This window comes from Pseudorasbora parva, chromosome 19, assembly GCF_024679245.1.
Source record: "Pseudorasbora parva isolate DD20220531a chromosome 19, ASM2467924v1, whole genome shotgun sequence".
NCBI classification, from domain to species: Eukaryota; Metazoa; Chordata; class Actinopteri; order Cypriniformes; family Gobionidae; genus Pseudorasbora; species Pseudorasbora parva.
The window spans coordinates 27,949,539-27,975,021 of record NC_090190.1 but is presented as its reverse complement, the minus strand read 5'-3'; the positions used below and the strand labels follow the sequence as shown (position 1 = coordinate 27,975,021).

Sequence of the window (25,483 nt, the reverse complement as noted above, 5' to 3'; positions counted from 1 at the left end):
TTTTGAAAGGCAGGACATTTATTTTTAATCACATTTAGTTATTCCTTTTGACTTCTTTCAGTCTTTATAACATTGATTGAAGTGTAGCTTCAATCTGTCAGTGTGGATCTGAAAATGTGTATTTAATATTAGCATATTTGTATATAGCATATGATTTTAATTTTCTCAACTGGTACAATTGACAATGCAGTAAACTGCCAAGATGATTGTCAAAACTGTAGACAGTTATTACGCTGCTATCCAGGGATGTCTTTTCTCAGTGATATTAAAATAATAAGATTCACATTTTATACTTTTCCACAAGAATTTTTGCCCATAAAATGTACATTGACATATCTTGCAAAAAACATCCATCCAAGTACTTTGGAGAATTAAGCACAGATGGTCTATCAGACGGACAAACTCATTTCAAAGCATACAGCTGCTCCAAATTCAATTAATATGATGAAAACTTGTCATTCTCAATTCACTGTGGAAAAGAAACAGGCTGATTCCTGTTTACACTATAACAATGAATGATTACAGACATGGTTTTGAACACATATCTTGCACTGTTATTGGATCAATATTGATCATACAAGAAATGTTCACTTTTGATTTAGTGATGTCTATTGTGTTAGCTTTAGTTTGGGATCAGCAAGGTGGGTTTAACTATTAGTTCAGAAGGGAAAAAAATCAAGCAGCAGTCTTCGTACAGTATTTATTGTAATTGTAAAGCTTTCAGGAAGTTGTTTAATATTTCTTTCCAGTGAAGGTAAAGCAATAGTGACATCAAGTGGCTGGTATAAATGTGCAATTTTGTATTAAAACAAGCTGATTGCATTGAACACACGTTAGCTTACATATTTGCTTACATATTAAGTAAAAGTGAGAATTCTCAGAAAGTTACTAAGCTTTGAAGACTATGATTTTGTTTCTCATGCAAATATTTGTAGAAGGTTTAGATGAATTATAAAAAAAAAGAAAAGAAAAAGAAAATCACATAATATTAACACAGTAAATTAATATTGATGTAATTGGGTGGCACTATAGGCCATTGCTATGTTGCTTAAAAATAAAAAGAACCCCCACCACCCGCATTATTCTGTTGGAACCCCGAACACCTCCACTTCACACAAGCTAAGAGTCCTGTTATCCCCAGGAAGAGCCACAGTCACATAACGGCCTTGAAGAGCCCCATCACACTGGAACGTCCTTGTCCCTCCCGCAGGGATAAAGGACACTTTAAAACACCTAAATAGGAGTGAAAGTTAAGGGAGAAAGTTAAGGAATGGAATGATACATTAAAAATCATATATTAACGAATCCTGTTCACCAACTCTCTGAAAGACAACCTAATTTCCTAAAGAAAAACATTTATTTAACACTTATTTAAACTACATATTAAAACAAAATGACACAAACATGACAACATTTATATTGCTTAAGCTTTTGAATGTTTTGATCATTCCTCAGATAAGTAAAACGAAATATTTCATTCTGAAAGTGATTCCAGTGATATCGTTATGCATTTCGTTATAGTTGTGTTATATCCAGTAATCTTAACGATTTTTAATCGTTATCATCCTCGGTGTGAATGGGCCTATACTGTGTGTTGCTTGGAAAGTTGATTCGACATAATTTGGAACAATTTATTAGATTAACACAGGTAATATTGTGTCTAAAATAAACATCATGTTGTTGTTCTTTTAACAGTTGATTACATGCTGTTGGTCTGAACACACAGCACACTTGCTCATGTATTATTGCTTAATAATAATCATTAATACATAAGCTATAAATGTGCAGTGTGTGCGTTTTAGCGACATCTAGTGGCGAAGATTTGAATTGCACCCCCCTCCCCCATTCGGAGCACTTAAGCCCCTTTCTCACTGCACGTCGGACCCGCAATATTCCCGGAACATTGCCGGGTCGCCTTCTGTGTGAAAGCAACCACGTCCCGGAATTGATTACTGAATTGAACCCGGGTCGGGGACCTAGTAACATTGCGGTATTCGACCCGGGACGAGCGCTGTGTGTACGAAAGCCGAAACTAATGCCGCAACGTGTACGTAGTAAGCGTGCAACTCCTAGAGCTTGTTTTTTCAATAATACAACCCTGCAGTGCCAGAAGAGCTAGTCGGTGTTTTAAACGCAGAGTGTTCGTATACAAAAAAAACCTAGAATTAAACAAGCAGAAATGTGCGCAAACTGGACACAAGTCGAGACCACGGAGCTCCTTACTATCCGCGCTGAAGTTGAGATCGCTCGCCATTATACGTCACATCAGGATGTCACATGTCAACTCGTTCCGGGACCGTTACGGGTTGTGTGTGAAAGCGCACATATTACGGTATTTCGCTGGCAGTGAGAATGTACCAAATCTAGCAGCCGGGGAACAAATGCCGGGTCGCATTATCCGTGTATTTGCCGGAATCGCAGTGTGAAAGGGGCTATAGAGAGGCTATGGTGGCTGACACAGGACAAAAATGTCATTGTAGCAAGCAGTGACTAGTGCTCCGTACTGTAGAGAAATTTGTGGCGCAAAATGCAGATTTCACTGTAAGTGGACCTGCGATTCTAAGGTAGGCCTAATAAGACATAATGGTACATTATGTAAAGTCTTTTTACACCACTGAAAACTTAGCTATTTATATATTATTGCAGTTCTGTCAAGAGATCCTCATAAATACTACACACTCAACCTTTAAAAGGTCTCTATAAATGCATGTTATAACAGCATTCCTTACACTGGGTTTGCACGGCCCTCAGACTCTTGTGAATTTCCAACGTGAATAACTGCTCCATTCAGTTGTTCAGCACAGCAGTCACCACGATTGGTAAGAGCCACTGACATAATTGTATAACTCTTTATCAGATCCAGCCTCCACCAGGGATCACTTTCAGTATTCGTTTGAGTGCACGAGCCTTTGAATAGGTCATATTGCCGGTTCCCATCAATGGCATTTTGTGCAAGACTCAGGCAGGCTGCAGATCCTTGATTCACACTGGACTGGGTGGCTCGTCCATTTGGTGCCACATTTGTCTTCTTGGACTGCATCGTTGATACCATGTCTGAGAAATAAGGAGATATGAACAGTTAGACAGTGCTGTAAAACACACTCAAACAACACACCCAAACATCGCACGTGACTGTTTTACCTTCAGAGATTGCGTACACCTCTACCTCACAAACTGTCAGAATACGGTTCACTCCTGGTAAAAGCACATTAACATACTGTCCATCTAAAGGGCTGAACTTGAACTCCTGTGTTTTCCCAGCCTGCATGGAATACACTTTTGCAGCCCTAAATAAAGATAGAAATGCTCGATGATCTTACATTTTGGACAAATTGTTTTGTATAATTTTAGCAACAGATTAACAAGTCTCTCACATCTGATTGTTGTTGCCGTCGTTGTCAAGGCTATTCCCAATACGAATCTCAGCTCCATTGATGCTATCTGCACAACAATCACCCCGGTTGGTGATGGCAACCTTGACAATTTTATAGGACTGTTGCAGGGTAACTCTCAACCAGGGGTTTATTTTTGCAGTTATATAAGTGCAGGAATTATTTGCCAAATTTGTTGCTCGGTTTCCATCAACAGCATTGGAAGCAGTGTTATTATTCAACAAGTCAATTGACTGGTGGGTCACACTTTTCAAAGCAACATTTCCTGTAAATGATGACACAAAAGAGAATTCATTACATAACTACAACAACAACAACAAAAAGTATTCACAGCACTTCACTTTTTCCACATTTTGTTATGTTACAGCCTTATTCCAAAATGAATTAAATTAATAATTTTCCTCAAAGTTCTACAAACAGTATCCCCAATGACAATGTGAAAGAAGTTTGTTTGAAATCTTTACAAATTTATTAAAAATGAAAAAGGAAATCACATAAGTATTCACAGCCTTTGCCATGACATGCAAAACTGAGCTCAGATGCATCCTGTTTCCACTGATCATCCTTGAGATGTTTCTACAACTTGATTGGAGTCCACCTGTGGTAAATTCAGTTGATTGGACATGATTTGGAAAGGCACACACCTGTCTATATAAGGTCTCACAGTTAACTGTGCATGTCAGCGGCACAAACCAAGCCATGAGGTCCAAGGAATTGTCTGTAGACCTCCAAGACAACATTGTATCTGGATCTGGGGAAGGGTATGGAAAAATGTCTGCAGCATTGAAGGTCTCAATGAACACGGTGGCCTCCATCATCAATAAATGTTGATGATGAAGGATAGAAGAAATAGAAGTTTGGAACCATAAGGACTTTTCCTAGAACTGGCCACCCAGCCAAACCCGGAACACAAACAAGGCCGGAACACACCAAGCCGACGGTCGGCCGTCGGGCAGTTTTTGTGCGTCGGCCAACTAAGTTTCCTCGGTGTGTTCCACACAGTTCCACGCCGTCGGCTGGCGTTCGTCCTCGTCGGCTGTTTTTCAGCCGATTCGACATGTTAAGTCGGGACATATGATCGTCAGTCGGGACATATGATCGTTCTGATTTGCTGTTCAGCTAGCAAACCAGTGTACGAGAAAATAAAACGGAAGTGACGAAGCAAGTAAACGACAGAGTCAAGAGGGAACACAGAACGCCTGTCTCCTCCATAGACAGTAAAAGAAAGGTGTCGTCTCATTTGATTATATTCCTCATTCCGATACACGTGAATATTAAAAAATATATATATATATATATAATAATAATAATAAAAAAAAAAAAAAAAAAAAAAATATATATATATATATATATATATATATATATATATATATATATATATATATATATATATATATATATATATATATATATATATATATATATATATATATATATATATATATATATATATATACATGGGCGTAGATTACGCGGGGGACGTGTCCCCCTCACTTTTAATAAAATGTATTTTCGTCCCCCGCACTTTTACTGGGTCTCACCGATCCTAGTCGACCCGCTCCGAGCGGGATTCTGACCTGCGCGAGGGCGGGCAAGTTAACAGGGACGCTAAAAAACAGCTTTCTCTAATCTCGGTTGAGAGCGCGCTTCTTGAGGTCATGGGCAAATGTATTTACATAGAAACCAAAGTGAATACATCAAGATTTAAATTCAGAGACAAAAAATTATCTATGCAGGACCTGTAATTTTATTCGAATCTAAATATGAGGAGGGCGCTCTCTCACAGAAAGTCCAAAAGCGGATTCGTAGAGGTAATACCTCTGGAGCTGGAGCTGAGCTGAAGGAAAACAATCGTTATGAGTGATGAAACGTGACGACGACAATCAGACGATTGCGACAATATATGCTTTATGTGTGTTTTTCAAGTCATCTCAATGTAGGCTATTTATTGACAATAAAGTAGGCTATATGAATAATGCAGCTTTTAATGTTTAGTATCTTCTGCTCACCAAGGCTGCATTTATGTAATCAAAAATAGTTAAAACAGTAATATTTTGAAATATTATTACAAATTAAAACAGCTTTTTTTCTATGTGAATATATATATAGTACTTTATTCCTGTGATCAAAGCTGAATTTATAATATAATCATTACTCGAGTCTTCAGTGTCACAAGATCCTTCACTAATCGTTATAATCAAGATATAATAATCAAGATATAATCAAGATATAAGATATAAAAAATAATTTTATAATCAAGAAACATTTATAATTATTATCTGTGTTGAAAACAGTTGTGCTGCTTAAAAATGTTGTGGAAACCACGATAGCCTACATGTTATTTTTCAGGATTCTTTAATGAATAGAAAGTTCAATGGACAGCATTTATTAAATACATTATCTTTTTTAATATTAAAAATATCACTTGTGATCAATTTAATGCATGTCTGATCAATAAAAGTATTCATTTCTCTCTTTTTTAATTTGACCACAAATGTTTAGATGGTTTCCACACAAATTAAGCATCACCTTGAGCAGCAAAACTGATAATAATCATAAATGTGTGTTGATCAACAGATCCTCATCTGAGAATGATTAGTGAAGGATCATGTGACACTGAAGACTGGAGTAATGATGATAAATTCAGCTTTGATCACAGGAATAAATCACACTTTACTATACTCACATGAGAACAGCATGGTTTACATCAGAATATATCTATATATTTTTTTACATTGCATAAAATCTATGGAATCTTAATGCACAATTGTTTGTACTATAAACCAATCATAAAATTGGCATAAAAAATAGGAGAATAATATTATAGATATTAATTAGTGGTTATTGTTCAGCAGTGTATTTGATATCTTGCCCAATTAAAAGCAAGAGATGTGATAAATTATATTGGTCCAAAAAAAAAAAGGGTATTACGACTTTTCTGTCCCCCTCACTTCTGAAAAGATGGCTACGCCCCTGTATATATATATATATATATATATATATATATATATATATATATATATATATATATATATATATATATATATATATATATATATGGCTGTGTGGACCGAGGCAAGTGAAGACAAATTGATCAGCATGATCCCGCAAAGGCCAGCTTAGTATCACACTACGGGAAAATGTTAACGTTATGTCAACTGTGTGGCGAAAGCAGAACTGTGGCGTGAGATCGCAAATAAACTTGTCATGTCAGGTAAGATTTCCTTTTTTGCAATAGTTTTTTTCTTCTTCAGTAGTCCATATTTTTTAAAAAACTGCATGTTAGATTGTTGTGTGCAACTTTCATCTTTGCACAGCAGTTAATTTCACATTCAAAATGCACTAAAGATATCAAAACACTTAATGCATGTCTTCATGTCCAAAAGCAATGATAAATCCACAGTTTAGCCCTCATATATTTCGGTTGTAGTAACTGTGTGGAGAGTTTTGCAAAAGTGACCTAAATGTATTGAGAAATGTGTTCTAGCGACTGTAAAAAAAAATGCTGTCATCCAGAATACATCCAGTTAAAAGTAGAACAAAAATGAACATGACAATAGCCATGAAATTGACACAACTCAGCGTAATGTTTTTTTTTTTTTTTTTTTTTTGTCCCTCAGAGAAAGAGCTCAAGAAGTGGTGGGATTCATTGCGAACCCAGTACATGTGTTACAAGAAACATGGACCCTCAGGAAGTTCTGGAGCTCAGAAGACCCACCTGCAGTTTCTAGAACCTCACACAAAAAGGAAGGAGTGCACCTCAAATCTACCAAATCAGGGTACACACACACACACACACACACACACACACACACACACACACACACACACACACACACACACATACATACGTATGTATGTATGTGTGTGTGTATATATATATATATATATATATATATATATATATATATATATATATATATATATATATATATATATATATATATATACATATATGTGTGTGTGTATAATTTATTTTATTTATTTTTTCTTTCCATTTGAACAAATGAACATTTTGCTTTTGGTAAAGTGGCCAATGAATGTTCAGATGGGTCTATTTACAAGTAATTCAACAAATCAACTTCCACAATGTGCATCTGAATAGATCCATTTAGCCAATTTGCAGGGTATTGTTTTAGCTATGCCCTGTTATTGTTATGGGTTATTGGTGAACAAGTGTAAGAATCTATTGTATCACATTGTTCACATTTTGATTGTGTCTTTAAGGAACCTTTGTCTGAAAGTGAATCCTGTTTACCCTCAGATGGTACCAACAGTGACACCTGGATTGGCACCCGTGAGGAGCCCAGCTTCATTAAGGCTGAGCTACGGCCCAGGACACCCTTGGCTGAATCTACCTATATAGCTACTTTTATAGCTACTCTCTATATAGCTATTTGTGCCCATTGTACTGAACATTGGAAAATAAAAAACTTTGACTTTGGGTACTTGCATTCACAGTTCTTTATGTAAAAAAGGATCACAAAACACAAGATGATGCAGAATTCTAACCCTTATTTTGCTATTTGACATCTAACTAGCAGGGTAAATAAACACATCTTTATTGATGTTTTAATTTAAGAATAAATAGATTTTCAATTAATAGAGACATATTTTCATTATGTGTTACTTCCACAATACAATGTTATCAAAGTGCAATATCTGTAAACTAATAGTTAGCATGGTTACTGTCAGTTAAGTTCAGTGTATGGTTTAGTGTTACATTATTTTCATTAACATTTCTGTGCCACTGGAGATTTCATTTCCAAACTGCTGTTATGTGATGTGCAAGAAGCTGCATGATATCATTTTGAAGAAATGTCACCATAGGCATGTTTCCAATGAAAAAAAATATATACAAATTCTGTCATAATTCATTGAACTAGCACCAAGCATTGTCACAAACATAATTTACTGTAAATCAGACAGAATGCGTCATACGTATATATTTATTTTAATAATCCTTTGGGCCATTGTTCAGATTGTGTCACATTAACTTCCACAGTGCATCTTGAGCGAATGAGCCAATTTGCAGGGTATTGTTTGAGCTATGCCCTGTTATTGTTATGGTTCATTGATAGGTGAAAAAGTGTAATAATCTATGGTTTCACATTTCTACTTCGGGTATCCATGGTTTCACCCATTTAGTGAGCGTTCCTCGTATTTTTCGCGTCCGCTTCTACCTTTCCTCTTCCACAAGTAAAAGACCAAGGGCTCACAACGGCAATGCCATTTGTAACGTTCTGAAATGCACGAATCCGTCTGTGTGGGGAAACGAAAACGACAGCTGATATCTTCATAGCTCTTCCGGTTTCCCGCTTCGAATAAGGAAAACAGACTACTGCCACAAGCTGGGACGGAAAGGTATTTCCTCTAACGCAGGCGCAGAACGGACGCGCTATTGGCTGTGTGATATCGAGCGTCGGCTTGGTGTGTCAGGGCAACTTTGGACCGCTTTGGACCCAAGACGCTGCCGACGTGAGCCAACGTGAGCCGACTCAGCAGTTTGCTTTCGTCGCCACTAGTTGATCGGCGTCGGCTTGGTGTGTTCCTAGCTTTAGACAGGAAAGTGACCAAGAACTTGAAGGTCACTCTGACAGATATCCAGCATTTCTCTGTAAAGAGGGGAGAACCTACTATAAGAACAAACATCTCTGCAGCACTCCACCAAGCCTGTATGATAGAGTAGCCAGATGGAAGCCACTCCTCAGTAAAAGGCACATGGCTGGAGTTTGTCAAAAAAAAAGGCACTTAAAAGCCTCTTAGACCATGAGAAACAAAATTCTCTCGTCTAATGAAACAAAGATTGAATCTTTGGCCTGAATGGCAAGCGTCGTTTCTGGAGGAAACCAGACACCGCTGGTCAATACCATCTCTGCAGTGAAGTATGGTAGTGGCAGCATTATGCTGTGGGGATGTTTTTAGCGGCAGGAACTGGGAGAGTAGTCAGGATTGAGGGAAAGATCAATGCAGTAATGAACAGAAAGATGGAAGCCTGTTCCAGAGTGCTCTGGACCTCAGACTGGGGTGAAGGTTCAACTTCCAACAGGACAATGACCCTAAAGCATATACAGCCAAGATAACAAAGGTGTGGCTATGGGACAAATCTGTGAAATCTTGAACCCAAATGAACATCTCTGGAGAGATCTGAAAATGGCTGTGCACCAATTTGAGTATTGTAACATCAAACTCGAAAAGACTTTAGGCTGTAATTGGTGCCACAAGTGTTTCAACAAAGTATTGAGCAATGGCTTGAATACTTATGTGCATGTGATTTTTTTTTTAGAAAAGTTTTTCATTTTTAATAAATTTGCAAAGATTTTAAACACACTTCTTTGTTATTGTAGGGTATTGTTTGTAGAATTTTAAGGAAAGTTTTTAATCAATTTTGGAATAAATTTGGAGGATGTAACAACAAAATATTCATGTATATATTCAGTGGATTCATTGGCAGTAAACAATAGACTCAGGAAAATAATTAGGGCAGAGTATCAAAGATTTTCCAATTTGATAATGAATCATTTTGGTAGATTTTAGTTTTAATGTAATTTTTACTTATGAATTGGACTACATTGGGCCCTTCTCAATACTTGCACTTGTGGTCTTTTCAAATGAGCAGTTTTTATTACCCAATGGGACTCACTTACAACATAATGTTGTGAAATTGCAAGTAAAGTTTTTTTTTTTTTTTTTTTTTTTTTTTTTTTACAGAACTTTATTTACACATGATTTTCAATATTTTACATTTTACTACTAAATTACATATCTTATTTATTTAGCTTCAACGTTTTTGGAGTCTTGCACATTTACTTCCTGTCATTCAAGTGTGGGTGTTGGGACAGGCCCACTGGCTTACCTGTGTTTGTGAATCAATTTGTTTAGCTAAATTTTTTGGTCTTAAAACACATTTAGGCCTCAGAATATGATTTTGCTGTGGCACTATAGACTCTGTAGCAGCAACATGTCTCAGAAAAAAAAAAAATGAATACCATTTGTTTGCCAAAAAATCCTCTCTATCTGCATCTTTGTTTGATGTTGCCTATTCTGACTTAGATGACATATCATCTTCATATCATGATTGCAAATGTTCCTTTTTCTTTTATGTGCAGTTATAGGTGTTATTCTCAGATTTTTTATTACTGGAAATGTTCCCCTTGGATCAACCAGAGGTTGACACAAATGATAGTAATTCATGCATTATCTCTGTTGAGATATGAACATATAGGACTGATTTCACATACAGTGCTTATTAGCTTTTATAATTATGCCTAAAACATTATTGGTGTGCATCTTGAGACATAACAATGGCACTTACATATTTTTAATTAGTAGAATAGCTCGAACATGTATTTTAGTCTCTGTAAAACCAGTGGTATGTCTTTAAAGAACTAGTCCAGATCTTTAACCACTAAGACAAGGCTTTCACACTGCAAGCCTTAACACCAGATATTAAATAATGTATGATATTATTTTCGCATTTACTGTATGTTTGTGTACTAGTCAATTAAAGTACCAAAATAAACACTTAAACATTGTCTACCTGTGAGTCGATAGGTCATACAGGTTCCTGCAGAGATGTGTAACAGCAAAACCATAGGAATCATCAGAATCGTCATTCCTATAAAACAAAGATGGAAAACTCTTGGAATTTGCACATTCTTCTATGTATGCAGCTCTGTCGGCAATAGTCAAATAAATGTCCAAGATGTTTAATGACAAATTCAAGCAAACTAAACTACCAGTGGCTATCATATAATTTCTATATAATTTCAGAACAAGTGTGCAGCACTCACTGAAATTTGTATCCATTTTACTCTTGTTTATTTTTCTGGTGATCTGGCTGTTTCCTGTGAAAAGTGGTTGAGCTCAAGATGTTTTGTGGTGCCACAATACAAGGGTGTGCCAACTAGATACAGATCACAAGTCAGTCACCATTATTATGCAAATCATCATTAGATGTGTGTTTCTGAGAACCTTTATATTGGCAGGCCAAAGTACAGAGTTTTGGTGTAGCATTAGGGTAAATAAACCACATGAAAGAGTACATTTTACCATATATTTACAAATAGTATTTAATGTTTTATAGTCACAGCACATTCACCTAAAAATACTAAGTAAATTTTAATCTGAAAAGCAAAGTGTGTTTGAATCTGCCCGCCCGTTTTTGTTGTTGCTCAAAAAGATCCCGGTTCAGAGGCAGAATTGTTTGAGGAGCACAAAAATCAAGTTTGAAATTAAAATTAAATTCCTCCAAATTAAATTGAGCATTTAAATTACATTTATGCATTTAGCAGACGCTTTTATCCAAAGCGACTTACAACTCAGGAGAACAGGAAGCGATCCGTCAAGAAGAGGCAAAGAAACACAAAAAGTGCCCCAGATACCAAGATTTGTATACCGCTCAGAGTAGCAAAAACCAGAAAAGTTTTTTTTATTTTTTTATGTAAGATTAAGTTGCTCATGGAAGAGATGAGTTTTTACTTGTCTTTTGAATGAAGCGAGTGATACTGTCGTGCGTATGGAGGACGAAAGATTGTTCCACCAACCAGGAACAATGAAAGAAAAAGTTCTAGAGAGGGATTTAATGTGGGGGTGTAGACTCGTAGGAGTGAGTCGAAGTATGCGGGTGCTGAGCTGAGCATCTGTGGGATGTGCTGAACAAACTAGTTTGATCCATGGGAGAGGTGTAAAGAGTACCTAAAAACCATACTTGAGTAAAAATACAAATACAACTTAATATTCCAAATACAACTTAGAAGTAAAGTAAAAGTCTTAAAGTATCTGATTTTAACAGTACTTAGATATTTTACTCATTCTAAATGTAGGCTCAATGATGCATGAGTGCTCAACACCTAAAATACATACCAATGAAAATAAGAAACTATTGTTTTGTAAGATGATACATCATGTTTAATTTCTAAATCAAAATACACCTCAATACTGGAATAACACTGTTTACTGTTTACACAGCATCTTATAAATCCACAAACTCTCAAGTCTCAATTAAGCTCAAGTGCACAAAAAGGACATAAGTAAACCAATTTCCTTCAAAAAGGTCTGGTCAATATAGCGGAAACTATATAAAATAAATATAAAATAATGTTAAATAAAATTAAATAGTCAAAGTCTACTTGCATTGGATGTGCTGGTTTCAGACTCATCAGCGGCTGCAGTCAGGACCTCATTTCATAAATCAAACACTTTCATCAACTCCCTGCTAATGCACTCACATTCCCGAAAAAAAGCCTTGTTGACAAGTTTGGTTGAGTTAGGGCAAAACGCACAAGACATAGTTACTTCAATGCCCTTAAATGGTGATATCACTTCTTTATAATAGAAACAAACTGCTGCAGAAAAAGTAAGGTGCCATGCAAAATGTAATATGTAATTGCATTACTCAACACAAATATATTGGAGTAAAAAGTACATTTATTTGTTAAAAATTGTAGTTAAGTAGAGAGTAAAAGTTATGCTTCTTTTTAATGTCTTTGATACTCAGTACAACTACAAAGTAGCCAAAAAGATACTTAAGTACAGTCACTAATTGCATTTACTCAAATACTTTGTTTACACCACTGATCCATGGTGGTCCCTCCTCGCAACTTAAAGGATTAAAGGTGCACTGTGCAACTTTCCGTCCACTAGAGGTCACCTATTCAAAACAAAGGCGTAGTTTGATGATGGCAAGTTTGAGCACAGCATCTTGGGACATGTGGTCTTCACCTCAGGCAGAAATCATGTTCATGAATGCGGTTATTAACGTTACTGTAGTATGAAGCAGAGCAGGAAAGAGTGTTGTGGAGCTGAGCACTGCTACTGGAGCGAATGTTACAAAAACACCGGCCTTGCGAGAAATTGAACTTTTATTATGACAGGGCGGAACACAATCGCCGGGGGCGACCGCACTATTTCCATATCCCCCCCCCCACACACACACATACACACACTCTACAAATACAATAATACACTGTACGCAAAACTGTTACGAACCTCGCTTTCAAAGTGTTCGCTGGGAAGGGGCCAAGCAAAAAGTATACGCGAGACAAAAAGGCAATTTGACTATATATTGATGATGATACCACTGCACTCACGTACCACCGTTTAGGCAAATGGTGAAATGAATCAAAATCAGCTCACTGGCACAAATACTCTTAGACAAACAAAAACACGGACCAACAAGAACATCAAAATAAACAGAAAAAACACAGCTTGTTAGCTAACATTACCGGCTTGACATCAGGATCGATCATTCGCACGCAGCCCGTCATCCGCAGCGGCCATAGCTCATTCCACACAGAACGCTCACAACCCGTGAAAAGTTCAAACGGCTGATGACATCAGTGGGGGGTAACGGGGGACACATCGCTGGGCCTCTGGGCCAATCTATCACTACACATCAAAATTTGATTGGCTGATGACCCACGTCAGTCAAAGTTATTGTTCAATGGAAACATCGCTTTGCTAAATAATACCGGAAACACATCTGGGATATTCTAAGTACTCAACTGAACAAAATATATAACACTGGCCTGGTGTCTTTTGGGTATTTTACTGCAAATTTTACTACATAGTGCACCTTTAAAGGACCTGCTGGATCTGCAAGTGTCTTGCCACGTTATTTAAAACAATACTGATACATACATCTTTTTAATTTCCTTTCTCATACTATGTTGATATGAAGAAGGCTAATCACATTTCGTGAATTGTTTAATTAATAATTCATTCCTTTATCTGAAGACTTGAACCTTCTGCTGTAGATAATCAACAAATACATTTGTTTAAATGTTGTGAGGTTGTTCGTGAGTTAGCCTAAAGACCAGCCTAATTTAACAAAACAATAACTTCAGGGACATTACGAGACACAGACTAATATTTTTTTCTTTTCTTTTATATTGAATGCTTAAAACTGCACAGGTTTTCCAGTTCATATAGATTTGAATGACACAGCACTCCGTCCTACACCAATTGCAAAAATATTTTGTATGTTGTTAGGGTTTGATGTTGTGCATAGTTTGACTCAATGTGAAGAAATGTGTGCAAGTTTAGCCATTTAAACCCAAATATTTCATAGCTAAATAATCACATTTATTCCTTGTAAATTAAACAAACATTAAAATAAAAAATAAATAAAAAAATAATTTTGTGATTTTTTTTCTTGTCACAATTAGAAAAAAACTGCTAATTAAATACAATACGAAACAGAAAGTTGAAAAACTAATCCTATCATGTATACCTAAGACGATAGAGCCAATCAGAGTATGGGCGGAGCGACACGTGCAGCGACCGTTCTGCATGATGTAGTCAGGAGCTTCTCAAACCACGCGGTGGCAGCATTCATCGAAGTTCAAACACTGTAACATCAATTGCGCATGTCTTAAATCGAAATTGAACGTGGGAGGGGGTTTTATTGTTTTAGTAATAGTCGCAGTGACAACGACAGGTATTGAGGAACATACATTTCATCAATATTGTCTTTAAAAATCAGGTTTGACGTGCATCTGTATAACGTTAACCGCTTGGCCTTCTAGTTCTAGTCTCTTGCAGCTTTATCGCGATTGATGCACGTCTCGTGGAAACAGCGAATTTAATGCGATACTTTCTTAAAAGTCCTTGGCTTAAATCAACAATTCGCTTAGTATGAACCGTCATTCTGAGTTTTTAGTGCATTGAGTAGAGAGTTCATTTGTGTTCATGTTTAGTTAGAACACAAATGCACTTTTTTCGTTAATGTTCGTTAATCGCAGTTGGCTGTAGTAATGCTTCCATGCAACGGCGTTTCGAGGATCAAATTAAAGAGGGATTCGTTTAAACAAAATAACAAATTAGAGCCGAATAAACGGCGATGGACTAGACCTAAAACTGTGTCTGGTTTAAATCCACTTGCCGATCGTGGCATACAGGTACAAGGCCAAGACAGCTCTCCAGCTCCGGAGGCAGCGGATGTCGTTTCAACAGAGCGAAAGTCAAACGAAATCTGCGCCACCGCCGACCCCGAACCACCGTGCTATTTTGACCGACAGGCGAGCTCCAAACAAGACGATCATGCTGAACACGACGACTTCCGAGGGCGTTATAATCAAGGTACTTTCCCATCCAGAGTCAGTGGCTTTAGTATCTGTGAAGGTGGAATTCCTAAAGCTCAAGCTCCTTGTACAAGGAGTCGGTCAACGCCCACCAAAACGCTGAAAAGATTGTCCGAACATAAAAAAGAATTTTTCTACCGCTTGCGCTTAGCTTTGTGCTTTGCCAGGAAAAAACATACGAGTGGCGGGAAGCGCGTGATGCAGGGGCCAACGGGAACACCATGTCGCGCACCGTCGTATATAAACAGTAAAGTGTCGGTTGAGTCAGATAATATTTATATTAAGTCCACCGTCTGTGAAGAATCAGTGGATCAAACTCCACCTGTCCAACTAGATCCTGGCAGTCCAGATTACTTAAGGCAAGAAAACCAAAAACCTTGTCGGGGAAGGAAACCGAGGAAGCTCTTTATTGATCATTTTGGTGGGTCTGATGGACAGGTGAAAACTACCATCAAGACGGAAGTCCGGAGAGATCATGCAAGTAAAGCCAGACCCACTGTATCTGGACAAATACCAAGTAAGGGGCAAGATATCACATACAAATAAAGGTGGAGGTAATTTAGTGAAGCACATGTTTACCAGGTATTTATTTCCGTGCCTCATTTCACAGGCAGCAAAGTCATTTGGGATGCCTAATCCCTTCAAGAGGCAGATATAGGCAACATGCATTGATTTATATCAATCTTTAAATAATAATAATATTCTCATCATTTACTCCCCTTCGTGATGTCCCAGATGGGTCCTTTGTTTATTCAGATGAACTCAAGTGAAGATGATTTTAATTTTTTTAGAAAAATAATCTATTTCCGCGAGTCTATATAATACAAGTGGATAGCAACCCAAAAGTTTACACTTCAAAACACAACAGTAGGCCTAATGCTAATGGTCCTAGTGGATTAATCAATAGTCTTCTGAAGCAAAAGGAGAGATGTCTTAGAATTTTTTTGTAATAATTTGCTTCCAGTCAAATGCACGTTTGAGTTAATGTCACTTCTCACACGAGTTTAACAAAACACTTGCACAGGGTTTTTCCTGGGTCAGAAATGGTCTTCGGTGGTGGCTGACCAGTCATGGTCATCCACACACATGCATGCACGTGCACACACCCCAACAGTAAAAGTACCTACCCGCGTGATCTGTGAGCCCAATACTGACAATACATGTAAAATAAATGCAAAAAAAATTTTTTTGTTGCTCATCTAATTTTGATATCTCATTATGTATGATGTCTTGATGTTTGTTTCTTTAGCTCCTCATTTTTACACAGTTTGCATGGTTTACTGATTCATTATTTTGGCAACAATTATTAAAAAGCAGCATTAAAAATGTAATAACAAATAGTCTAGTTCTCAGCCATAAACAATTTTACTTGCGTTGTTCTGCTTTAACCTTATTCCAGTCTAAACAATTTTTTTTGTGGTAGGCCTAATTTACTACACATTATCAATATAAATACTCAAAATAAATACATGAAAATACTGTGGATTATTAAGACTAATTCTTACTAACCCCTCTTGTTTAATGGGGTAAGCACACTTGTGTTCTCATTTCAGAGGTGTTGTGAGTAAATGATTACACATCGATTCGTGAGTTCGGTGTTGGATAGATCAGTTCATTCAAATGAATCTGTTCAAATGAGTCATTAGTTCGCCAAAAGCGGACACGTTATGTGTGATCCTAGACTCTTAAAACAACCCAAAAGATTGATCACAGAAAACACTTCATAAGGATATTTCTCCGTTTATTTGAAAGTATGGTTCATGTCAGCTGCGTGTGCAAAACGTCTGTTAAAAGAGGTGCGATTTTTGAGCACAATTCACATCCAGCAGTAATTCAGGGAAAATATTGTGCGAACGCGCCACGTGGCGCACGGATTCAGTCTTCAGACCTTTTACCATTTTGTCAGTTCTGTTGATTTTGATTGATATGCGCGAGTGAGAAAGAGAGAGAAAGGTAATGGTTTTGAAGACAGAGAGAGCGCGCGGTTCTCTGCTCGTTCTCCTTCACTCTAGGTGCGTCTCAATCGGCTCGCTAGTTCAGTAGTCAGGGCACTGATCAGGGAGTCAGCCCATTAGTGAACTAGGGAGCAGGGTCAGTTAACGAGGGCGCACGAGCAGAGAGTCACGCGCATTAGTAATCTACATCAATTTATAAATCACAATAACTCATAAAATAAGGCTTTGGTGGGACAAAAATTAGCTTTTGCGGCAGCCAAAAAATGTTCAATGTAGGAAAAACCCTGTTGCATCACACTTCACTATGTGCTGATGTAATGCTTCACAATGCTTTTATGAACTAGAAGTGGGGATTTTTAGGCAGCTTGTGATGTGATTTCTGGATTAGTTAACTTAACAATGTCCTGAAATTAATTGTTTTTTGAGGAAAACATTACAGGATTTTCTCCACATAATGCACTTCTATGGCAACCAACAGGTCCAAATTGATGCAGTTTCAAAGGGCTTTGAATGGCTTCAAAGGAATCTGCGCCATCAATTGCTCATCTTGAGCTGCCTGATTCAATTTTGGGCATATATGCAAGAAAAGTGATTCAGTACTCATTCAGAAGAGGCTAATAGCGCCCCTAGCATATAGCAGTGAAAAGACGAAAACCAGGTAAATTCCGTGTTTGGCAGGGAAGCGTTTTCTCAAAAATAACGGAAAATTCCTTGTTTAGCGGGGAAAGAGTTAATAGATTGTTATTGCCACTTTCATAGACATCACTGTGTATTTTACAAATTTTAAATGTATTGTTTTGCTAGCACTTGAGTATTTATGTGTCTCTGGAAAAAGCATTGTGAACTCACACTAGGGATGTGATGGTGAGGGAATTTTCCCACCAATTAATCGACGCATAACACCGGTAATACCATCTGTTATTATCACCAGCGGAAGCGTTTAAATCGCCAATTCTTAACTGAAAGTAAAATATGCATGGCCGCTCAGTAGGCATGTGCCGGTATCAAATTTTCATGCAGTGAATAATTGCTGTAGCTTTTATCACAGTATACGATATTATCACGGTGTTAAAGAAATAAGTTGCAAAAAAAGTGTTGTCATAGAACAGGTTTAATAACTTGTAACAAAAAGAACCGAACATTTAAATACAATAAAGCAATTCACAATAAATGTATAAAGTAAGCAAATATATTATTAATAATGTTGTATTTGCGACAATTTTGGTCGCAATCCAGAGCCCTGTTTGTGCTGCTTTAGTTTTTGTAGATATCAAGGGTGCTTTCACATCCGCCTCGTTTAGTTCGGTTGAATCGTACTAGAGTTTTTTTTCTCGTTTGGTGCAGTTTGTTTGGTCTGGTGTGAAAGCAGCAATTGCACTCGGGTGCGCAACAAAAGCGGACCAAACAAGCGTACCGAGACCTCCTTGAAAAGGTGGTCTTGGTATGCTTTCAAACGAACTCTGGAGCGGTTCATTTGTGGTGAGAATGTGATCCGACCTTGAACACAACCAACTGCAAAAGTACTGATCATTTTTGGACTAAACCAGCTGCCGTGGTCAGCTGCGCTGATATTATGTGCATGACCTTGATAGATCGTTGGCAATATTTTTGGAAGATGAGCATGTCAGAGTTAAGAATAATTTATACACGCCTCCGCTCGAAGTGATGAGCAATGCGCGCTCGCGTTTGCAGTGCATTAGAACGCAGTTTTCAAGTCGCATCCGTGCTTCATTGTAGAAATGTATTGTTTGCATACTGTGGTAAATACATACAATGTAGTAGATTATGACCAGGGACAAAACCAGCCTGCGCAGTCTCTTCATAGATGTGTAGTTTGCTGGCTTTTCCTATAGACTAAAAAAATACACGGAAAATACACTTTTCCCACTCGTAAATTCTGACCAAACGAAAAGCAGTTTAGGAAATACGCCATGGCCAATGAGTGATATGGATGTTGTCATGTGCCTGCATTTTGCTCGTTTCAACTGGTTCAGACCAAAGCAATCAGTGTGGTGTGAAAAGGCACCAAAAAAGCTGAAAAAATGCAACAGTGTATAATTGTTTGCCCTTGGTTCGGACCAAATGAACCGAACTAGAGATGTGAAAGCACCCTAAAAGAATATGTATGTCATTCTGAGGTCACCCAGCAAACCCACACACTTCAAATTCACCCAAAATAGTCTTGTTTGTTTGTGCAATATTTTCATTTGTACTTCAGTTTTTAAAAATATTAAAATAACATTTATAGGTCATTCTGAGGCCCCATATGCTCCAAATTCACCCAAAATAGTCTTGTTTGTTTGTGCTGGTTTATGCCATTAAAAGTTTAGTTTGTGCTGCTTCAGTTTTTAAGATATTAAACATGGCATTGAATTGAATGACATTAAACTGCTTCAAACGGCTGAGCGAATTTGGAATCACGCATATAAGCATTTTACTCATACAGCTATAGCCTAAACATTAAGCCTAAATAGTAATAGCAGTATGTTATTTCTGAATCATTCTCTGATTCTCCGTCTTGGAAATATGAAACTATTTTAAGACAAATTTATGCTGACAAAAACATGAGATGTCTATGCAAATATGAACATATGACTATAAAAAATAACTGCTAGATTATGATGCATAAATGTTTTGGAAAAAGAAACTAAATAACTGTCTCAAATAACCCAGTCAATGATATCGGGTATTGTATTTGAGCTGAAACTGAATACACCTCCCCGCAGAGCTTTGCTAGAGAATTAATAATCTCAGTCAAACGCATCTGTAACGATGTTCGTGTATGTGGGTGAGGAAGAAGACAACAGGGATCGGCTGGCTGGAGCTCGAGGCTGTTTATTAACTCAATAACTCAGGTACTTAGACAATGTGCACTTCGCACTGTTTCACTCAGTCTCTTTTAAAAGTCTCTCCGGTTTCTTTTAGCAGTTCCTCTCTGCTGGAATACCAGCCCGATTCCCTGTACGGTGTGTAGTCCCTGCTTCTCTCTCTCCAGTCCTCATCTCCTGCGTGGCTTATATAACCTGTCTCTCCACACCAATTACTGAAACTAGAGACAGGTGTTCATTGTTTGCCCCTGATTCTCTTGCGTGCCGCTCGTCCTCCGACTCTCCCGTCACAGACCTTGCTAAACCACGCCCCCCTCGCCACAGCATCCTATATGAGATTAATTAGATATATGCCTATTACAATTTACATCTGCCCTAAAGTACGCAAGTGTGCACGTGAACTTGGCCACGCTAGTGTTTTACAGGCTTGAAAACGAAACCCATTTTGAATGCAGTCTTCCCTTAACAACAACGCTAATACATGGGCAACGAAAGCACAGATCATTTACAAAACTATCGTGTTCTTATTATAATTCTATGTAGCCTACATCATGACAGATTGGCGCTGCACATAATTTTCTTTTTCATGATCAAAGTGAGTACAGCATCACTGCACGTTTTCGAATCCACGAGAAACAACTTTAAAACGGATCTACTGTTAAAAAATGAGTAACACTGCTGCATTATTAATATCGTCAATGCTTTCGAAAAAGAAGTCAATGCTTTCGAAAAGTCTCAGATAACCCAGAGTCGATAATGTCGGGCTGTTCGTATTTGAGCTGAAGCTGAAGAGAATGAACACCAGCCGAAATAACGGCAGCGCTTTACTAGCTGGTTATTAAACTCAACCAAACGTTGTCCTATATGATATCGATATAGACAACATATAATCAAGTATTAAACATGTAATCTTACAACCTGCATCTGTGGAAAAGGACACGGATGCGCAGATGAACTTGACCGCGCTCTGACTCTCGTTGTGGATTTCCTTTTAACAGCGCGCGCTGATACACGAGGAACTAAAGCATGGGGAATACAGCATTCTATTACTATCATGTTCTCATTATAATGCTGTGTATGTGACAAATTGGCGCCGCACATCTTGCACTGTATTTCATGATCATTCACAGTCAACCACTATTGCCCATCCCTAATACTAAGGCTTATGGAAAATGAAACGTTATTTTCTAGAACAATTATGTCTAGGAATTACACTCTCATTCCTACATAATAATCAAGGAACTTTGCTGCCGTACCATGGGTGCAGCAGGCGCAGCGATATTATGCAGTGCCTGGAAATAGTCCCCAGCGCGTACTGTGCAAGCAGCTTGTCACGTTGGTTAAGTTGACGGAAGTTGGCCTGTTTTCAGGCACTGTGAAACAACATTGGTCACTGACATCCATGCTATGGCAGCACAGTTCCCTGATAAGCTAGGCTAGCGGTGGGTGCGTTAGACTGAGTGATAGCACGAAAGGAGATGAGTGGTTTGTGTGGACTTATCTAACGGAGGAATACAGTAAATAAGCTAGTCCCAAAAAGTTGCTGTGTTCCTTTAAAGTCTTTCCTTTAAAATGTTTCGCTAACATATTTTAAAAATATTAGTATTTCTAAGTATGTTACAGGACAGTGATTTATCCATTGGGTACAAATGGTTATTGTCATCATTATCATCAATCAATATTGTGTTTTTTTGAAGTGTCAAATTTTTGGTTAAAATCCACTTGCATTATATTGACTCACAGAAATGTATAATTTTTCATCTGAAGAAAAAGTCATACATCTTGGAAGACATGAGGGTGAGTGAATGATGACATAATTTCTAGATTTGGGTGGAGAATCCCTTAAAGATCATTTTGATTGATATTATTTAATGGAGAAAAATTGTCAGGGTTTGAGATAAAGCAGTTATAGGGAGGCTCTTTATATTAATAATGCATTTTTGCTCTCACCCTTCTCACATTTTTTGTCTCTGATTGCAGATATCAGTTCAAAAGTTGAGTTGAGACGACAACTTAGGTCAGACACAAGGAAAGACCGCAAACGATTGGTGAAAAATTCGTGCTGTGCTTTGTGTGGTGATGTAAAATACACTCCTCGCCCTAGTAAGAATCAGACCCGTTTACTCAATCACAAATCGAGAGCTGGCCGTCCCAGCCCGACTGCGTGGCAGAAAGGTGTCTGTCATATCTCTGAGTCCCGTCGGCCCCCGACCACACCGATTTTCCACTTCGAGAAATACCCCATGGTGAAAATGTGCGATGTAGCCAGAGTGTTTGACATAGCCTCACATGATTTCACATGTGTGTTGCCAGCAGTACTAAGAAAAGAGAAGAAATGCAAAAGAATGAGGTGCTTAAAGAAAGAATTCAGTTTTCTTGTGCATCCTTATCTCCATGGCATCAGGAAGCAAAGAAGTAAGATTGCTAACCAATCCTGGGAAGTTTCCACTCCAACCCATAGCTGTGCTTCTTTCTCATCAGGTGATCCTCTATCTGGAGCTACAGGCAGTACATACATTTCAGACACCGCAGAGACTCCAGATGGATCTGTAAAGGAATGGGATGCTTGCCTTGCAAGGAATCCAGACTTCGAGAAGATGAGACAGACCGGCGTTGAACGAACTGCCTCGGTACTCCCACTTTGTGATGACAATGGTCCTGTTGTGTGTTTCTTTGAGAAGGACAAGGCCTGTCCAATGAAAAACATTTCTGAAAGTCCTTCCAGCCCAGTGCGTCGTGTACCACCTTTAGTACTCAGACGAGTTACTGTCAATGGTTTTGGTTTCAGAAATGTCAATGAGCACTGTGGTCTTTCACTGGATGAAGAAGAGGAGGAGGAGGACAGTAGAAATGAGGATTCTGACAGTGAAGTGAACTCACCTGAGAGTTTCTCGTGCCAACGAACACAAGCCTACATATTTTTCCCTCAATCATCATGCGCTCGCACAAGTAAAATCTGGCCCTTCCCAAGAATGTGCCCTCCAAACCAACTCAGACCATCGCATCAAACTGGACCCCGGTGGATTGTGAACACTTCATTTCCTGCCACTGATCAGATTTCCCTCGGTGTAGAACCTGAATGCTTATCAGATAAGGATGTTCAAAACAAACTTCCCAAACCCACAAAGCAAAGCAAGAGCAGTGACAAAGCAAGAGAAGTACTGGAGGGGCAACTGCTGTCTTCTGCACCAGGTGAGAGGCCACCCACTAACATGCTGGCAGTGTTGGAAAGGACTTCAAATCAAGCAGAAAATCTTAACAAATCCAGAGGTACATTGACTGAAGATATATTTCATATTTCGAAACTTCCAGACAACACCACTTGCAGTGCATTGGACAAAAAGCAACCTACTTGTACACAAGAGAAGACCTGGAAAGGTCTAGTAGACAGTCCAAAAGTCATATTGACTCATGTTTCCAAACCTGCAGAGCTTGAGTCCAACCAAAGTCTGAAGAAAGATTTTGAGGATACTTTTGAGGATGCTCCTGAGTACTCTGCACCTTTAGTGACTGAGCAGGTCAACAACTACAAACTTAATGGTCTTGGCTATGCAGTGTCCTCAGAGGGGAGCAGTCTTTTAAAAAATCAATCCCTCCTCTGGAAATCTAACCAGAAAGTGCTTTCAAATGGGTCTGATGTTTCTGACAACAGAAAAGATGAAACATTGCCCATCGATTCATTGGATCCCAAACCTGTTAGCCAAACCTCAAGAGCTCTGTCATTTGAGGATCAAGAGGAGAACAAAAATGGTGGTAGACAAACTCTCTATAACCCAGGGTCACTTTCGAAAATATGTCTAAAGGCACAGCATTCTTTAGTGACAACCTCTTCCTTGGTGGACCAGAATACCAAAAGTGTTACTCCAAATTCTGTCGCTTATACACCCGACAGTAACCCTGCCTGTTCAGGAGAATGGAAAAGAACGCAAGTATTTAACAGCTACACAGACTCCTTTTCTGAAGATGAAAACAAGAATGCCACTAGTCTGTCTTCAGATGAGGAGTCAGGGGAACATCATGCTGCTGAGAGCTTGTGGTCTGGTGATGATGGGACATGTCGGATTAAAGATAAAGAACAAGGCTCCACCCCTCCACCGCTTCCTGTGGTCACCGAAAGCTTCCTGGATGTTTCTCGAGCATATGAAGAAGACGTCCTTATACTGGATGTAATACAGGATGATCCAGAGTTGTTCGGAGCTGTTGACGCTGAAACTGCGAGTAAACGAGATGCGGAAAATGAAGAGACACATTTAAAGACAGAGTCGATACTTCAAACAGGGAATCACTGCAAGATTGTCTGGGACCTAAAGACAGATTGGTAATTTATTTGATATTTAATACACAATGATGGATCTTTTTAGATGCTTGAAGAAAGTATTAATACTGAAAGATTGCTATTTGCAATTTCTTCGTTCATGGCTATATGTTTCACTTCAGCGATTTTACTGAATATGGTTGTTCTGTTTTTTTCTTCTATCGTTTATTGTATAAAGCATCAGCGAATCTCATCCAACTGCTGCAGATATCAAGATGGAAAATGTGAAAGATGGCAGTTCTGTGACGGGTATGCAACTTTTTTGAATTTTTTGACAGATATACTTGAAATATTAATTTGAGTTGTATTTGTGTCCTAATTCCGATTCGTATGAGTTTAATTAAAGGGATGGTTCACCCAAAAATGTAAATTGTTATCAATGACTCACCCTTAAGTTGTTCTAAAACTGTATGAATTTCTTTGTTCTGTTGAACACAAAAGAAGAATAACAAACAGGCATAGGGTCCTAATGACTTCCATAGTATTAATACAGGTTATACTACAGGTTTGGACCAACCTGAGGGTGAATTAGTGATGTTACGTTCGTGAACGAATCATTCTTTTTGAACAAACCTTTTAGGTGAACGAATCGTTCTCGTTCACGTAGTCTATTGACTCATGTTTCTCGTTCACTGAAATTCCTCCCTCCACCGCAGCGTGGCGCTATTAGCAGCGAGCACATGCGCAGCTCTGTCGACTGTTTCATTCTGTCAAAGAATGACAAAACCTCAAGCAAATAGCATTCGAGTATGAGATGTGACGGAGCATGTGATTTGTTGAATTCAGTGAACGAATACGCCCTTTACTGACCGAGAGGCTTTGAGTCTGACTCTGAACGAGAAATGTCGTTCGTGAACGAATTAGTAGGCTACATGTCGTTCGTTCGTGAACAAGTCTCGTCAGTCTCGTT

At 38.2% G+C, this 25,483-nt stretch overlaps 2 protein-coding genes across 7 annotated transcripts in view; one reads left to right on the top strand and one right to left on the bottom strand.

Moving 5' to 3' along the window:
• Positions 1-684: 684 nt before the first annotated feature.
• Positions 685-25,483, bottom strand: part of si:ch1073-376c22.1 (uncharacterized protein LOC100000126 homolog) — a 59,189-nt gene continuing 34,390 nt past the window's right edge. The window contains exons 1-6 of one of the 4 annotated variants that reach the window (XM_067426096.1): positions 15,277-15,394; positions 10,933-11,010; positions 3,375-3,657; positions 3,142-3,287; positions 2,730-3,054; positions 685-1,233 (exon numbers count right to left, since the gene is read on the bottom strand). In XM_067426096.1, the coding sequence (XP_067282197.1) occupies positions 1,080-1,233; positions 2,730-3,054; positions 3,142-3,287; positions 3,375-3,657; positions 10,933-11,008 (984 nt within the window). In that variant the 5' untranslated portion in view covers positions 11,009-11,010; positions 15,277-15,394 and the 3' untranslated portion in view covers positions 685-1,079. Of the gene's footprint in view, positions 1,234-2,729; positions 3,055-3,141; positions 3,288-3,374; positions 3,658-10,932; positions 11,011-11,185; positions 11,299-14,625; positions 14,699-15,276; positions 15,395-25,483 lie in introns of those variants that run through there. The other 3 variants (XM_067426093.1, XM_067426094.1, XM_067426095.1) reach the window with 3 other exon arrangements.
• The window catches only part of topaz1 (testis and ovary specific TOPAZ 1), a 38,663-nt gene continuing 28,324 nt past the window's right edge, over positions 15,145-25,483 (top strand). Inside the window, exons 1-3 of one of the 3 annotated variants that reach the window (XM_067426092.1) lie at positions 15,145-15,473; positions 22,740-24,576; positions 24,752-24,822. In XM_067426092.1, coding sequence (XP_067282193.1) covers positions 15,149-15,473; positions 22,740-24,576; positions 24,752-24,822 — 2,233 coding nt within the window. In that variant the 5' untranslated portion in view covers positions 15,145-15,148. Of the gene's footprint in view, positions 15,993-22,238; positions 24,577-24,751; positions 24,823-25,483 lie in introns of all 3 variants that reach the window. The other 2 variants (XM_067426091.1, XM_067426090.1) reach the window with 2 other exon arrangements.